The sequence below is a fragment of the Emys orbicularis genome, chromosome 4 (assembly GCF_028017835.1).
Source record: "Emys orbicularis isolate rEmyOrb1 chromosome 4, rEmyOrb1.hap1, whole genome shotgun sequence".
In the NCBI taxonomy this organism is placed as follows: Eukaryota; Metazoa; Chordata; order Testudines; family Emydidae; genus Emys; species Emys orbicularis.
Genome location: NC_088686.1, coordinates 22241550 through 22257931, shown reverse-complemented (window position 1 = coordinate 22257931; position 16382 = coordinate 22241550). Strand labels below are relative to the sequence as shown.

Sequence of the window (16382 nt, the reverse complement as noted above, 5' to 3'; positions counted from 1 at the left end):
GCAAAAACAGCAACAAATTTCCTATTATGGAGGCACCCAAGAGGCATCACCCTCTGCATAACTTTTCTCAAAAGGATCAACCACGAGCTGTTTAAAACACACTCAAAAGCTTACAAACAAAAATTTCCCTACCAGTTTTGCAGCTAACAGTGGGCAAAAAAAAATGAATCTCTGGTAGCTCAGGCTGTTTAAATTTTCTTATTTGTACTGATTATCAGTGTAACAGAAAAATGTGCCAGCTGTGTAAACAATGTATTACTTAACTGCTATTGCAGACTCCACAGTAAACATTTTATAGTGGGCCCCCATAAACATGGGGGCTGGTTTAGTTCTCAGTTTTTATTTTGCAAAGATTAACAAGTGTTTAAAAATAAAAATCATAATTTGGAGGCCATCTTCAAATTACAACAGTAGCTGATGGTTTTTCCATTTTTGCAAACTCAGGAAAGCTAACAGTTTCCTTAACTCAAGCTGATAAGACTACAAAACTACATTAATATGAGTAGACATATCAAGGAATTATAACTACAGAATTATTGTCACACAAAAATCATGTTTTCTTTAAAGGCTGTCAACTTCTGCATAAAAATATTTTAATAAATATGTATGGTTTGATTATATTCCTTACTTCATGATTCATAATCTTCCCATAGGTTTCCACTAATGATTCTGCATAAAAGGGTGTTTCACCATACAGCATTTCGTACATACAGACACCCAGAGACCACCAGTCACATTCAGGTCCATATTTTCCCATCCCATCTTCCATTGCTTGCAGTATCTCAGGAGAGATGTAGTCAGGCGTACCCACTGCCACTGAAGATTGTACCTTAAAAATAAACAAGCGTCATTCTGGAAGGCTTCCAGGCTTCCTCAAGACAGCATTCTTAATCATATCTTAGTATTTTTGGGAGATGAAGACATTAGGAAATGCTTGTTTTTATAAAAGGGAAAAGAATTATCAATCATAAACACTAAAATGAACTAATGAATATGTACAAAAAATTCAAAACAAAAAGAGACTACATTCAAGAGGACTCAGCTGCAACTTCATTTAATACATTTTTGGCAAAACATAAGTTATCAAAGGCAAATTCTGATTTCCCAGTGCTCTAATGGTGAAATGTATACTCTGTGCAGTAGGAAACTCAGAACCACCAAACCTGATGGGGTGAAAAAGGGAGGGGAAAGAGAAGACTGATGTAAACACCATTAAGACATGAAGAGAAAATGTTTTGCCTCAGCGTATGTGTATGTTTAAGGATGTAAATGGCTGTCAAAGGTTGGGGTAGGAAGCAGGGAGAGCAGGGGACTACCGAGCTCCCACTCTGTTTTCTATGCTCATTTTTGTGATTTGATTTTGAGGTACTGGAGGGAGTGCCCACTGAGTCTAGAGCTTGGTTTTTTGTGCATCATGTGTTGGGGTGAATGGAAAATGGCTTAACGTGGTGGATTACAGGATAGGTGAATTGGATGGGATAAGGAGATGAGCTACTAAGTTTCAATATACCCACATAAAAAGCAAGTTTTGGAGATGGTGGCAGATATTTAGTTTTATGCTCCTTTGGCAAATTCCATTGACATATCTTGCAGCCAAGTTGGCATGGCTCATTCAAACCCCTTCTGCATATTACTGTGGATAACGCCAAGACAGATGCTTTAGGGTTGTGGAACGTCACCAGGCTCTGGAATGTTTCAGTGACAGTGGATGATGCTACAAGCATTATTTTGCCACGACTGGTTCCACTGGGTACTCATCATGCCACCAGCATTGCACAAAACAGAGATGGGGCATTAGCTGAGATATTTGTATCAAATTTGCAGTGTACCAGATGGCCAGCTAGCATACCCCAGTTCTTTCTTTTGTCCAGAGGCACTTTCACAGTGATTCCCAGGAGTTGAAACAGCTTGGGTGCAGACTGGAAGAGAGCTGGGAGACATCTGAAGTCTGATTTAATGCCCAAGGATTTTATGCCAAGTCTATAAAGATTTCTGAATGAGGCCAAGAGATGTTATTTGTTCTGAGCTGTAGACATTGTGAGCAACTGTACAACAACTCAATTCTTGGGTGGGACATAGCCCGATTAATATAGGCTGCCTCAATTCACCTGCTGTTACAAGTTTGTTTCAACCTTTACACATAAGACAAACCAGCTCACAGTGAGGGGGGCTCTGAATCTTTTTAATTTAAGAGCTGTGGGCTCCTGATAAATTCCCTCCTCCCTCTCCCCCCTAGTTTGGTTGCCTTGATTTCTGATTAGTTTTTTCCCATGATTTCAAGGTGCCCTGAAGGTTGTAACCTGTGGCTCTAATTCATATAATCAATTAATAATCATTAGCAACAGTTAATCTTTAGATATTCCACAACACCAACAAGAAATTCAACAGCTAGCAATGGAATGGTTGACGAGCAGATTGGTATAACTAATGCATATATACACTTTCATGTAGTCTCTATGAAATACTATATATACAAAATGTATGTAAAAATGTACATATTTTGATTTTACCTCTTTCCCCCTCCCTTGGAATGCTGAAAGTCTTCCTAAGGTAGATCTTCATTGCAGCCAGGGATGTGAATGGCAGCTCATGTAGAAGTACCTGTGCTAGTCTAGTTAGCTCACTAAGAATAGAAGCGAGGACATTACGACTTCTGCACCAGCTGCACAAGTGAGTATGTACCTGGGAAAAGCAGTGCAGGAGTGTCAGATGGGCTGTGTAGCTGGTGCTGAAGCCTGCAGCAGAGCATCCTCACTTCTATTTTTAGCAAGCTAGCTAGAGAGTACAGCTAGCACGGTAACTTCTACACAAGTTGCCATTCCCATCCCCAGCTGCAATGCAGATGTGCCCTTAGGCTGCAGGCTTTTAAAGATCAGGCACCTACTACAAAGACCTTGACTAAAATTTGACTTTATACATACAGTGCCATCTTCACTCATCTTCAAGCATGATCCAAAGTCTGCCAGACGTATATGGCCATTCATGTCCAAAAGAACGTTATCAGGCTTTATGTCCCTGTTGTATTAAAGGAAATAAAGTGATGTCAATACAGTACAAACATGAAGCCAACGTTCTCATTGAAGTATTGGCTCTGCTGAGAAAACGCCAATATAAATTAATGTAGAAGTTAGAAAGAAAAATTCTTTACTTCACTGATGGTGTTCAGTTTATGTTTGGTTATCAGTTAAGTGCAGGGTATGTAGTAAGTTCAGAGAAACTTAATACTATGCCTGGAGCTGTACCACCCAGGCCTTTGATTCTGTCAAACCTGCAATGGTCAGTATTTGAACAGGAGAATTATGATAAAACCAAGTGATGCAGAAAGTAAGTCTGAAGAGGTGATTCACATACTGTCTTGAAGAGCACCAATGTCTCAGCATAGTATTCTGCAGGGGAAGTAGAATCTTTTGTATTTGCCAAGTATCCTGACAAATTCTAATCTGGGCACAGTTTTTCGGTCTCCCTTAACCCTCTGTTATTTCAATTCAAGACCATATTTCACTTCCTGTCCTAGGCTTATCTAGTACAGCTGTGCTCTGTTAAAACAGCTGGACTGTTATAGCCCAGAAGTAAGGTGTGTTTTAGGAGGTTGTAAAGTGATTCCTGCATGTATATAGCATCTGAAGTGCTTTACACGCCTACATGAGCAAAGGGGCTATAAACAAGTTTAAGAAATGTATTAACAATAAGAGTATCAAGAGACAGCCAATTACCAATAACAAGTCTCCTAAACTACACAATTCCACAACTTGCTAGGTAACAGCTGTATAGTTGTGTATAATATGCTGATGTTACTAAATGAAATGAACTACAAGTTCACTTTTGCTCTAGCTCGTAACCTGATATTCTTTCTTACATTGCTAATGTGGTCAAAAATGTTAATGAATGGGCATAATGTAAATTTAATTTCATTTAGTCTCAAAATTAAATCATGTTTTCCTTCACCATTTTGTATTCACTCATCTTCACATCCACTTAAAAGTATTGGCAAATAAAATGGCTGTAGCACTGAGGAAACAGAAGATAGTGCTGAAACTTAGTGGTTAAGGCAGGCAGACATTCTCTACTGATATTTCCTTATAAGTTCTCTCAAAGAATCTCAAAAGGGCAACAGGCCAGTGTGCAAGGGGAAAAACAAAACCGAACAGTTTTTAAATGATTTGTTCAATTTAGCAGTATAAAGAACATCCAACAGATGTACAAGTTAAGAAAGGGAGGAAGGCGGTGCATTTTATGTCAGTTTCATCCTCATCAATTCAGCGATATATCCCAATGTGCACTCTGCTAGTACATTATGGAACATCACCCCTCCATAGAATATAGCTGGGTATGTGAGTTGGGCTATAAAATTAAATTTAACTTTAAATAACGAGGCACAATTTTCTTTAAAAAACCCAAAACACCTTTCTGTATTGGGATATGTATTTAAAGAAAACTGCACATTATCACTAAACAAAATGCTTTACTGCTGTAAATTCATCCCAGCTACCTCAGCTATGCCCCAGGTCCACCCAATCCTCCAAACAAAGTCCTGTACCCTCTATTCACTCTGGCCAGCTCCACCCCCCATTGGTGACGTATAGCATAACTATTCATTTTGTGGATTTCATGTTTAAATTTGAGATACCTTAATTCCCCTCACCCTAGCTCATATGGAGGGACAGGGAGAGGGGCTCAGACCGCCCAAAGAAGCAGAGTCCCCCGGACCCTAGAACACACAGCAGCCTGGGAGAATTCAGACCCCTGCAGAGGGGTAGGGTTTCTCCAGATCCCAGGCGCGCACACACAGAAAGGGAGAATTAAGGACTGTCAGGCTCCACACCCCTAGACCCCCAACCTCCTCTGCTACCTCTCATTCTCCAAACCCTCGTCTTCTCTCCTCCCATTCCTCCAATCCCTACCTCCTTCCTCTTACCTGAACCACCCCAACACCTTTTCCCTCCCCAGCCACCCATTCATCCCACTCCCCAGCCTGAAACAACAGCTCTGAGAAATGTATCTCATTCCTGTCAGTTCCTGTCCCCCCACCCCAGTGCCGGAGATTTTCTGATGTGTCAAACATACCTCTTCTCAGCTCCTCACCCATGTGTTCTAAGCTCCCCCCACCCAGAGGGGCAGGACTTCCCGTGAGCCAGGATCTGGAAGTGGAGTTAGGGAGGCAGGTTAGACCCCCAATTGATGGGCAGGGGCCCCCAGATCCTAGCACACAAAGGAGGAGGGACAGGAGCGGATTAGGGAGTGGGGCTCAGACACCCCTCCAGAACCTGGCTCACATGAGGGGGGCAGGGAAGGAGGGGTCACCCAACCCTGCAGATAGGTTGGGGCCCCCAGATCGTGGCACACACACAAGGGGAATGTGGAGCTGACAGGCATCCCAGCCCTATTCTCCCCCAGTTCCTCTTCCCTGTGTCGCTCACCTTCCCATAAACCCCTCCCCTGAGCATCCCCTGATCCCCCATCCCCTCTGCCACTATCCTCACCTACTCTTACACACCTATTCACCATCCCTTCCCAGTATGCTTGTCTCATTTTCTTTTCAAAACAGTTTCAGCTCCTTCTGAATATTCTGCTGTACTCAGATGACACTTCCCCAAAATAAAAATCCCCCTTTCATAGGAGGCAGATTGGAGTTATATGCCTATTTATTTAATTCAAATTTCTGCCCTGGGTTGGATTTGAACTCTCAGTGCCCTGGGTGTTCTTGGATTTGATGACCAACACTCTCAGAGCCACCCAGAGCCTGCGATGTGTAAGTAGTTTTTCAGATAGTTAGCCTGTCTCTCTGCACATGCTCTGTATAATCCAGTTGGTGCATGAGCAGGCATGTGAGCCTTAGTGTGCCTAACTGGAGAAGCAATCTATTTTTCCAAACATTGAAATCTGAATGCTCCCAAAGGGCTGGTGGGTGCCACACACTCTGCTGGGGTAACCCTCAAATGTTTGAGACCCTGATGAAATATCTGAGCCTTCATTTGATCTCTATTTATAAGCAAAAAATTTGCTAGAATGTGTCAACTAGGGAAAAAACAATTTTTTCTAGGGGCTGTCTTGGGAACTAGTTGATCAAATGACCCCAAAATTGAATCACTGACTGTACCCTCACATCCCCATGAGGCACACAAAAATTCAAGGCAATCTGATTAGCTGCACGGATTTTGAGAGCACGTAGAACAGTCAAGCTTTAAACTGAAAGCTGGTCTTAATAAAGCAGAGCTATTGCTCTGCTATAATAAACAGTGTTGTTTTAAAACAAACATTCTTAGAGCCTATAGGACTAAAGTTTAAAAACGCAATATTAAAACCCTTCCTCTATCTCAAAGTAGGACATACTTTATAGTTTCATTGGCTTGCTCCAGAGAGCCAAGTAGATTCAAGCAATCTTTATGGCTAACAGAGAGTATACATTCTCTAGAAATGATACACAATGTACATATTAATTCAAACAACATCACAGACGCTTATTTTTCCACATACATGGTTTTATTTTCAGCTTTCAATGGTGATAACTTTGGTGTATATCATTTCAAGGGAATTAAATGACTGACTGTGCCTAAAAGCCAGATGCTTATGCCTACAATATTATCGCTTAAATATACACTGGTGATAGTTCAAAAGTGCAGTATTCTCTGTTAGAACTCTCTAGATCCCTTATGTGTATCTGCACACACAGCTAACTGAATGATATCATTGCCTTACAACACTCCATACTTTACAACTTCACATTTAATCAGAAACAAAGTACAAGGTCAGAATATAAAAACAATGGCAAAGGATTTCTGTACTAATGTAACTGCTTTTTCATGACTAACATACTAAATGTTAAGTCTGAAAGCAAGTGTCAAGAAGAGCAATTCTCCTTTGAACAAGATTCTCACTACGCTGAACAAAACGTTTATCATGTGCTTCTTCCTAACAGTGCTCCTGTTTACCAAAGGCTTTGCTGGAACCTGCATTTCTCGGAGTAACCCAACAATAAGGAAGTGTACAAAGTGTTCTTTGCTTTCCTGACTAATTTCCTCCCATAGTCAGAGGAAGGAAGGTTATTTTCTTAACCGTTTCAGAGCGTGAACTAAACTGATAACTCAAGCTTTTTACATTTTTAGCATTGCTAAATGTTAGAATAGGTTGACTTGGAATACACACCTATACGTAAGACAGACAGACAGACCTACCCACCTCAACAACATAACATTTTACAAACAGTTAATATAGATAATGCAGACAGGTAGCCAACAGTTACTATAAAGGGTCCATTCTAAATATTTTCCTGCATGATACATCTACTGAATTTATTTATTCAGAGAAGCTCAACTGAGAAGCATCTGATTTTGCTGAATTTTCTAGCTGGGTTGAACTGAGGCATTAAGTCATCAAGTGAATTGCTCAAAGTAACAAACTACCGGCGTGGCAACTGCTCATTAAACCCCTTATTATTTTAATTCTTTAACTACTAAGCCAACTATTTTTAATCAATTACATTTCACCACCTCTTAAATTTGTCATTTATAACTTGATGTATTGAGTTAAAAGTTTAAACAAGTAAAATTAGCAAACAGACCTATAAATTTGCCTGACATGACTGCTGTATTTGCAGTTAATTCTGCATTGACACTTTCAAAATTGGGCAAATGCATAATGAGGTGGATATTTTACCTGTGCACATAATGCAGCTGATGAATGGAATGTATAGCAAGCACCATTTCAGCGATGTAGAATTTGGCCATATCTTCAGGAAGCTTGTCTTCAAACTTACTGAGAAGTGTCAGCAAATCACCACCCACATAGTAGTCCATTACTAAATACTAAAAAACAAGAGAAATATGGTCAATGCATGCTTGAGTCAGAATGGATAAATACAGCAATTAAATACAAGTAGCTCATTGTGGAACAAGAAGGACGCAAAAAGAGGTTGTGGAAAAGGTGCATGTGTGAAGAGAGGTCAAAATGGTCACTTTTTATGAACAAATTACTATTAATTGCCTATTTTGCTGCAAATATTTCTGATTTTCTTTAATATAATCATAGTAAAAACATTAGCTTAACACATTTTAAGCTATCTCAGATCTGGTCATTATCATAAAAATAAGCAGTGAATATACAGCAGAAGGCAATCAAGACAATGATTTATGACTATCTAGTTTAGTTATACAGAGAAGTGACAGAAACAAGGCTCATTTTCTTTAGGGAACTGGTTTTTGTGAGGTTCCGCACTAATTTAACAAAACCTTAACAAAACAAAAATCATGACCAAATCTAGCATATTAAGTTTCAAAGTGTGAGGATTTGTATGGCATGGAAAAGAGGAAACTAGTTTAAAAACTATTTATGTACTGGAGAATTAATTTTAAATCCCTTTACACATCACAACATTAAATCCCTGTTTAGTTTGAACAGGAAACACTGGATTCTTCTAGTGGAATATGAAACTTTTGGAATGAGGAACAAATAAGATTTGCTATTAAATTCTTGTTTAGACAAGAAGTGTGTTTGGATTATAGGCATATTTTATGGTGTTGATAAGCCTGTGAGCAACATCAAAAATATGAGCCTGGAATATTCATTTTATTCTACTAAGCATTTCCTGCAGAAAACCAACTTTCTCCACAAATACTATGTTGATTGATAATGAAGGGAGCTCAATCTGCATTAAATACGTAAGTTAGTGGAGTAAAAGATGCTTTTCTAAACAAATACTTTCAATGAATTTAGTGCTCATTAAATAGATTGAAAGCCCTTGGCTTTGTGTATGCTAGCATTTTTCTTAAAATTTCTTACCACTGTATTACCACGGTTGGTAGCAAGAGAAGGGGCTTGCTAGAGCACAGGCCAGCATTTTAGCCACTGTGAGCTAGATTCACAAAAGTGCTCTAAACACCAATCTACAGAGTCATTCTCATGCTTGCTCTGTCACCCACACCCCCGCCCCCCCACCTCCACTCAATAATTCTTTCATTATTTATCCACAGTGGACCACAGACCTATTTTAAATTATTTTTTGACACTCTCCCCCCCCCCCCCACCTGAATTAGAATCTAGCCCATGACCTAGGGACTGATGGCTATATTTCCAATTACCAATCCAGAGCCATTCTATCTGACCCTTCCTCCCACCCAGTGATATAAAGTGTTAGCAATGATCTTCCTTATCCTCAGTAACAGAGTTTTACCAAAGTAAATACTTAATTCTGTTGCTCATGGTAGAGCAATCTGAATTCCATTCAGTTCCTGAAGGAGGGAAAAACAGACTCCCTTCCTACAAGGGAAACAGATTAAGTCAACAAGACCATAAAGTAAAAGAGAAGGCAAAGGGTAATTGCCCTTTTATGTACTCAAACTTTTGTTGGAAACAAAAGGACACCCCAAAAGGTGTATGCAGTGTTGTTGTAGTTCTGTTGGTCCCAGGATATTAGAGGGACAAGGTGGATGAGGTCATATTTTATTGGACCACCCTCTGTTGGTGAGTGACAAACTTTTGACCTTACACAGAGCTCTTCTTCAGGTCCTGTATCCAATAAAAGGTATTACCTCATCTACCTTGACATCCCAAAAGGTGTCTGTCTTGACATTGCCCTCCACACAACCGTTCATGTACAGCTTAACCCTAGGGCAAATATTTGTTTATGCTGACAATGGATTGCTTGTCTAACTTGGCAAATTTTGAATGTACATTGGGAACAGTGTGTTCGACACAAAGATTAATTTACATATGAATATACATCCTACTCTGTGCATCCAATGTCCAGACTCCCACTGTCTTTCTGCAAGGTAGTTTTATTATAAATTCCAATGTGCTTGAATCTGGAACATGGAGTGTTCTTCAAGAGAATTAACTGTTTGAATTGTCTTTTTCAAATTGTATGTGTTTCATAAACCATTATGTGATGTTTCACCTATCCCAAAATATACTTCATTAAGTAAACAAAGGGGTACTTACAAGTGACTTTTATTCCTAAACTGTCTATATGAAAAGCAATCAGAACAACCATAACATTCCAGGTTAGACCATCTCAGAGTTTGTAGTATGGAAAACAACATTCTGAGTATCTGTCCCAGAATACTTAGAAATTGCAGCAATGGAATGTGTGGACATCTGGCACGGGCATTCCTGTTCATACAGTCCATGCTAGTGTGAGAAAAAGCTAGAGGAATTTGATTTTCTTCACTTCTACTGCAAATTGAGGAACTAGTAGGAAAAACTTCCTGCTACTTTAAAGGTCTATGAATATTTCCATGACAAGCACATTTTTTTCAAGTTTCATAAAGTATATGCAAACAATTTGTTGCATGCAAGCTAAATGTATTAGAAGATGAGATCAGTGTAAACAATAAACAGGATCTCAAGTCCTGAAGAGTCACTGTTGATTAAAAAACTATTTTAGTAAGTAAATACTCTAGAGATTAACACACTGTTCAATATTTCACCAGTCCTTAAATGAACATTATAAGACTACTATTAAATTGAGTAAAGTGTTCCCAATGTTCTACTCCTCTCATCCCCATAAATACTAGATTGTAATTTCCTACAGTAAAAGAGATGTTCCTTTTCCTTTTCCTAATATTGGAATTACTCCAGTATCACATAAAGTCTGCTTTATATCATTAATAGAACCAATAGATACTAATAGGTTCTGTATTTAATGCAAAACTGAAAGTATAACACTGTAGGTTAAATTACACTGGTCTACAATTTTTGAGAAGTCATCTGCTTCAGAGATAAAATGTGCTATTTATTATGTATTTTGATGTGCTGAATTCAAATATGACAATTAAAACAACTGATTGGCTACTGTTTCTAAGATATTTAAGTTTTTACATTTTATGTCTATGTATATTGTGTAGATAGTAGAGTTTTAATCATAAATTGTAAACCTAGGTCTTTTCATGCGTTTATGGTTGCTTTACATGATAATATTTCACCTGTCCTGTTTATGTAACACTTTAAAAATCAGCAAAAGGGTTATATAAATAAAATTTATTATGAAACAAAAGGCAAAAAACTATTATGTACATAGTTTAGTCCTATTCAGTGTCTACTCGGCGCTTCTTGGCTTGTCTCTTGTATTCATTAAATGGAGCATCTCTTGTCACTGTCCAGCAATAGTCTGCAAGCACTGATGGGCTCCATTTGCCCTAATAGCGTTTCTCCATTGTTGCAATGTCCTGGTGAAATCGCTCGCCGTGCTCGTCGCTCACTGCTCCGCAGTTCGGTGGAAAAAAATCGAGATGAGAGTGCAAAAAATGCATCTTTAGTGACATGTTGCAACCAAGGCTTTTGTATGCCTTGAGGAGGTTTTCCACCAACAACCTGTAGTTGTCTGCCTTGTTGTTTCCGAGAAAATTTATTCCCACTAACTGGAAGGCTTTCCATGCCGTCTTTTCCTTGCCACACAGTGCATGGTCAAATGCATCATCTCGAAGAAGTTCACGAATCTGAGGACCAACAAAGACACCTTCCTTTATCTTAGCTTCACTTAACCTTGGAAATTTTCCACAGAGGTACTTGAAAGCTGCTTGTGTTTTGTCAATGGCCTTGACAAAGTTCTTCATCAGACCCAGCTTGATGTGTAAGGGTGGTAACAAAATCTTCCTTGATTCAACAAGTGGCGGATGCTGAACACTTTTCCTCCCAGGCTCCAATGACTGTCGGAGTGGCCAATCTTTCTTGATGTAGTGGGAATCTCTTGCACGACTATCCCATTCGCAGAGAAAACAGCAGTACTTTGTGTATCCAGTCTGCAGACCAAGCAAGAGAGCAACAACCTCCAAATCGCCACAAAGCTGCCACTGATGTTGGTCATAGTTTATGCACCTCAAAAGTTGTTTCATGTTGTCATAGGTTTCCTTCATATGGACTGCATGACCAACTGGAATTGATGGCAAAACATTGCCATTATGCAGTAAAACCGCTTTAAGACTCGTATTCGATGAATCAATGAACAGTCTCCACGCATCTGGATCGTGAACGATGTTGAGGGCTGCCATCACACCATCGATGTTGTTGCAGGCTACAAGATCACCTTCCATGAAGAAGAATGGGACAAGATCCTTTTGACGGTCACGGAACATGGAAACCCTAACATCACCTGCCAGGAGATTCCACTGCTGTAGTCTGGAGCCCAACAGCTCTGCCTTACTCTTGGGTAGTTCCAAATCCCTGACAAGGTCATTCAGTTCACCTTGTGTTACGAGGTGTGGTTCAGAGGAGGAGGATGGGAGAAAATGTGGGTCCTGTGACATTGATGGTTCAGGACCAGAAGTTTCATCCTCTTCCTCTTCTTCGTCTGACTCAAGTGAGAATGATTCTGGTGCATCAGGAACCGGCAGTCCTTCTGCGTGGGGTACTGGGCGTATAGCTGATGGAATGTTTGGATAATGCACAGTCCACTTTTTCTTCTTTGACACACCTTTCCCAACTGGAGGCACCATGCAGAAGTAACAATTGCTGGTATGATCTGTTGGCTCTCTCCAAATCATTGGCACTGCAAAAGGCATAGATTTCCTTTTCCTGTTCAACCACTGGCGAAGATTTGTTGCAGCATATGTGTGGGGCCCACCTCTTGTCCTGATCTCCAATTTTGCAGCCAAAATAAAGGTGATAGGCTTTCTTAACCATAGTGGTTATACTGCGCTTTTGTGATGGAAAAGTCACTTCACCACAAACATAGCAGAAGTTATCTGCACTGTTCACACAAGTACGAGGCATCTCTGCTCACTTTGGCTAAACAGAAATGTGTCCCTTTGCAAAATCAAACACTGACAAATAAGAGCACGACACTGTATGATTTCTAGAGCTGATATAGGGCAATTTGTTCAGCAGAGTGATGTAAGCTTCATTATGATTGCATCATCCATGACTTCTAGGAATAACATGATGCAATTCATATCATGTATGACGCAATACCAGCTTCAGATTGCATCATTCATTGTTTTGCCTAAAAAGCAAGTACTGTCCAAACCCAGTCATAGATTTATTCATAGATCCAGTCAAAGATGTATTTTAGTCATTTCTGGTTTAAATTGAGATCCCTTCCCTTTATAACTCACTTATCCTCCGCCATTCCCAAGTCAAGGGTCGTATATACTGACCCAATAGCATATCTTGAAAATTAGAGCCAATCAACAATTTTAAGCATCATTTTCGTTCTCAGTGACCCAGAATTAATAAAGTTTGACTACATTTATTTCAGAAGCATTTTGGCTGTAGAGCAGTGTTATTAGAGTGCATCAGAGCTGGTTTCATGGGTCTTATCTAAACTAGAAAAACTACCAATAATGGAGTAGCTGCCTGGTGCCTGCAATAGGATGACCAGACAGAAATGTGAAAAATCGGGGTGGGGGGTAATAGGAGCCTATATAAGAAAAAGACCCAAAAATCGGGACTGTCCCTATAAAAATCGGTACATCTGGTCACGCTAGCCAGCAATAATGTAACAATTAGCTTAGACAAACACTCAAACACACTTACCACCATGTCACAATAACCTGCTCTGAGTAGGTTTTTATGACAGTAGAAAAAATGTCTGAGCTCCACCTTCACTGGTTCAACTGCACCATTACTTTGCTTTTGCTGTAATACGTGTACTAATTTTTCTAGTGTAGATGCACCCTTTGAGGCAGCTCAGTAGAATGTTACCCAGAAACACTACATTTTGGAAAGGCTTCAGGTGTAATTAAAGGAACAATTCTGTAAAAATGCATGGGTTTGAAGGCAGGGTGCAGACTGGTCAAGACTGAACACTGAGCCTCAGCTCAGAGAAGCTGTGCTAGAGTGGCATTCAATTTATGGTACATCTACACTTATGGCAGGGTACAAAGTACAGACACTGCATGCCCACTGGCATGGGTATCAATAGCAGCGTAAACTGAGGCACAGCTTAGCTGAGTAGACTGCCATATGCATCTGAACCCTAGGGTATACACCCTATATGTCTCTCTACATACCCAAGCAATGCCTCCCATGTCTACGCGGCTGTTTTTAGCTGTATAGTGTCCTGCTGCTTCCCCACTGCCAGAGCCTTTCCTTACCACAGTGAAAGGCCCACTGCTGGAGCTTTTTCCACACTGCATCCCCCTGCCCGAGGCTTCCATTGCTGCGGTGAAAGGCTCCAGCAGCTAGCCTTTCCCTGCTGCATGTAGCTATGTGTACCCTACACACTGCCACTATGTGCAGACAAGGCTTTAGAGAGGTAGAATTCTGTTCTTCATCCACAAAGGATAAAGGTTTGAATCAGGAGTCTCACTTCTCAGAGAAGCACCCTAACCAATGGGCTAAAAGTTACAGAGAAAGCTGCATCATTACCAGCTGCTCCACCTCCTATTTTGTAAATGACATCTCAGTCCCAAAAAAATATTTTTTGGGGTTGAAATTATCCAGTGAATTCACGTAAAATTTCATGAATAATTTTGATTTGCCAAAAAATGTGTGTTTTTTGGTGAATTTACTATTCACTGAAACACTGCACCCAGCTCTACAGGTCTGTCACATCTTATGCGCATTTAACATGCGCGATTTCAGCTTTACGCAGTCGGCAAAAACAAAAACAAAAAAGAGAAAAACAACAATTTTAATACTATGCCTGTAGTGTGGGCGATTCCGCCCGCCATTACACTCAATGTAATTTTGACTATATGCGATTTTCGCTTTACGCACGGACTGCGGAACGTAACCCCAGCGTAAGATGCGACAGACCTGTACTGTCTTCATGTTTCAATCTACTGTAATTTGTCACGGCCCAACGAGCACTCCATGACAGAATAAATGTAGATCATACACTAAAATGATAACTGTGAATGTCTACTGTATAATCCTCAATTTGGTTAAAAATTTCTAATGCGAATAATTTTTTTTTCTTCAATGAATCATTGCAGATAATATGCAAAAATAACTGAAGATGTAATCCACTGAAATACTGATGCATAATATCTGCTACTTAATATTTTTAGGGCATGGGTAATGCTTTTTATCATTTTTATTGAAGCATTTCCAATATAAAGCTAAGCACAATATTTCAAATAAAACTAACAGATTTATTTATGACAATGTTAGTGGAATAAAACTGACCTCTGTCATTTATAAAATGCTATGAAGAAAATCTCAGCTCAAAAAAACAAATTTTTGCACATTTTAAGCTGTAGAGTGAAGTAAAATTAAAATTCATAGCAACTCTCACTGAGTCACTGTCAAGGTAAAGAAAATCTACAGAATCAATATATCATTTTATTAACAAGTTATTCACAAAATTAAATGTATATCTAATATACTGTATTTCATAGTAGATCCGCATATTTTAGATGATTTACATGAGACAATTAAGTATACTCTAAAACTACATTAATTTTGTTTTCAGTGTCCTAGAGTTATATTAAGTCTTCTGAAGTGTTTTTATGTAAGGGAAGAACAAAGATGTGAAGTGCTGCAGCAAGAAACAAAGAGAACTGATTTATTGCTCTAAAACCCTCAGACTTATCAGAAATAAGTTTGTTTTTATCATAAGTAACAAAACTTTTGTATTTAATGGTGAAGCAAACATACCAAATAGTTCTCATCCTGAAAGGCATAGTGCAACGTAGTTATCCACTGACAATCTCCGTTCACCAAAACATTTCTCTCTTCTCGGAAACAAGCTGTCTAAAGGAATGAGGGGAAAAAGGCATTGTCACAGTCCACAAGAAGCCTTTGCAGGATTCATACATATGCATGTTTTATGGGATTATTTAAAATTTCTGCACAGAGGTCTCTATTCATTGGAATTTAGTCTGCAAGAGTGATAAGCCAGGGAAGCTCTGCAGGCTTCTGTGGTTAGGCATCCACTCCTCCTAATCCTGAGTGCTACCTTTTTAAAAACAATTTAGCTTGAGCCACTCAAGTCCTTTCTTCCCTCATGTACTAAAAAATATGTTTCCACCCCACAGCAATCTGTAGAAAAGGACAACTGCATAGAAGGATAAGACCTGTGTGAAAATATATCTATGCAGCCACAGTTTAATGGGTCAGTTTCTAACAGTCCCTCTAGTGAGGGCCTCAGATAATATAAACCAGGCAGGAAATCTACAAAAATCCATATTGTTTCCCACACTAATATTCTGCATAAAATACTGCACTTTTCGGGAGTCTCCCCATACTTCAGACAATGCACAGAGTAACATTTATAAAATAATTTGCACGAAAGACTATCCCAGCTCAGCTCCATATACGTTTACATACAACCAATCTCATTACATTTTTAGGAAAAAGACTCATCTTGAGTTTATTAATGGCTTTCTTGGCCCAAAACACTTGACAAGATTGAGTCCCTGGGGTTGTTTTACCACCATAAATTGAGGCTGCCACTATCCATATATTCTTTTTATTTCCATTCCCCATCGTCAAGCTCTTGCTCTCAG

The 16382-nt window shown here is 39.4% G+C and overlaps 1 protein-coding gene across 1 annotated transcript in view; it reads right to left on the bottom strand.

Annotated features, from left to right (window-relative positions):
- Positions 1-16382, bottom strand: part of CDC42BPB (CDC42 binding protein kinase beta) — a 122964-nt gene that overhangs the window by 54470 nt on the left and 52112 nt on the right. Inside the window, exons 4-7 of the mRNA XM_065404075.1 lie at positions 15532-15627; positions 7654-7802; positions 2922-3015; positions 629-829 (exon numbers count right to left, since the gene is read on the bottom strand). Coding sequence (XP_065260147.1) covers positions 629-829; positions 2922-3015; positions 7654-7802; positions 15532-15627 — 540 coding nt within the window. The remainder of the gene's footprint in view (positions 1-628; positions 830-2921; positions 3016-7653; positions 7803-15531; positions 15628-16382) is intronic.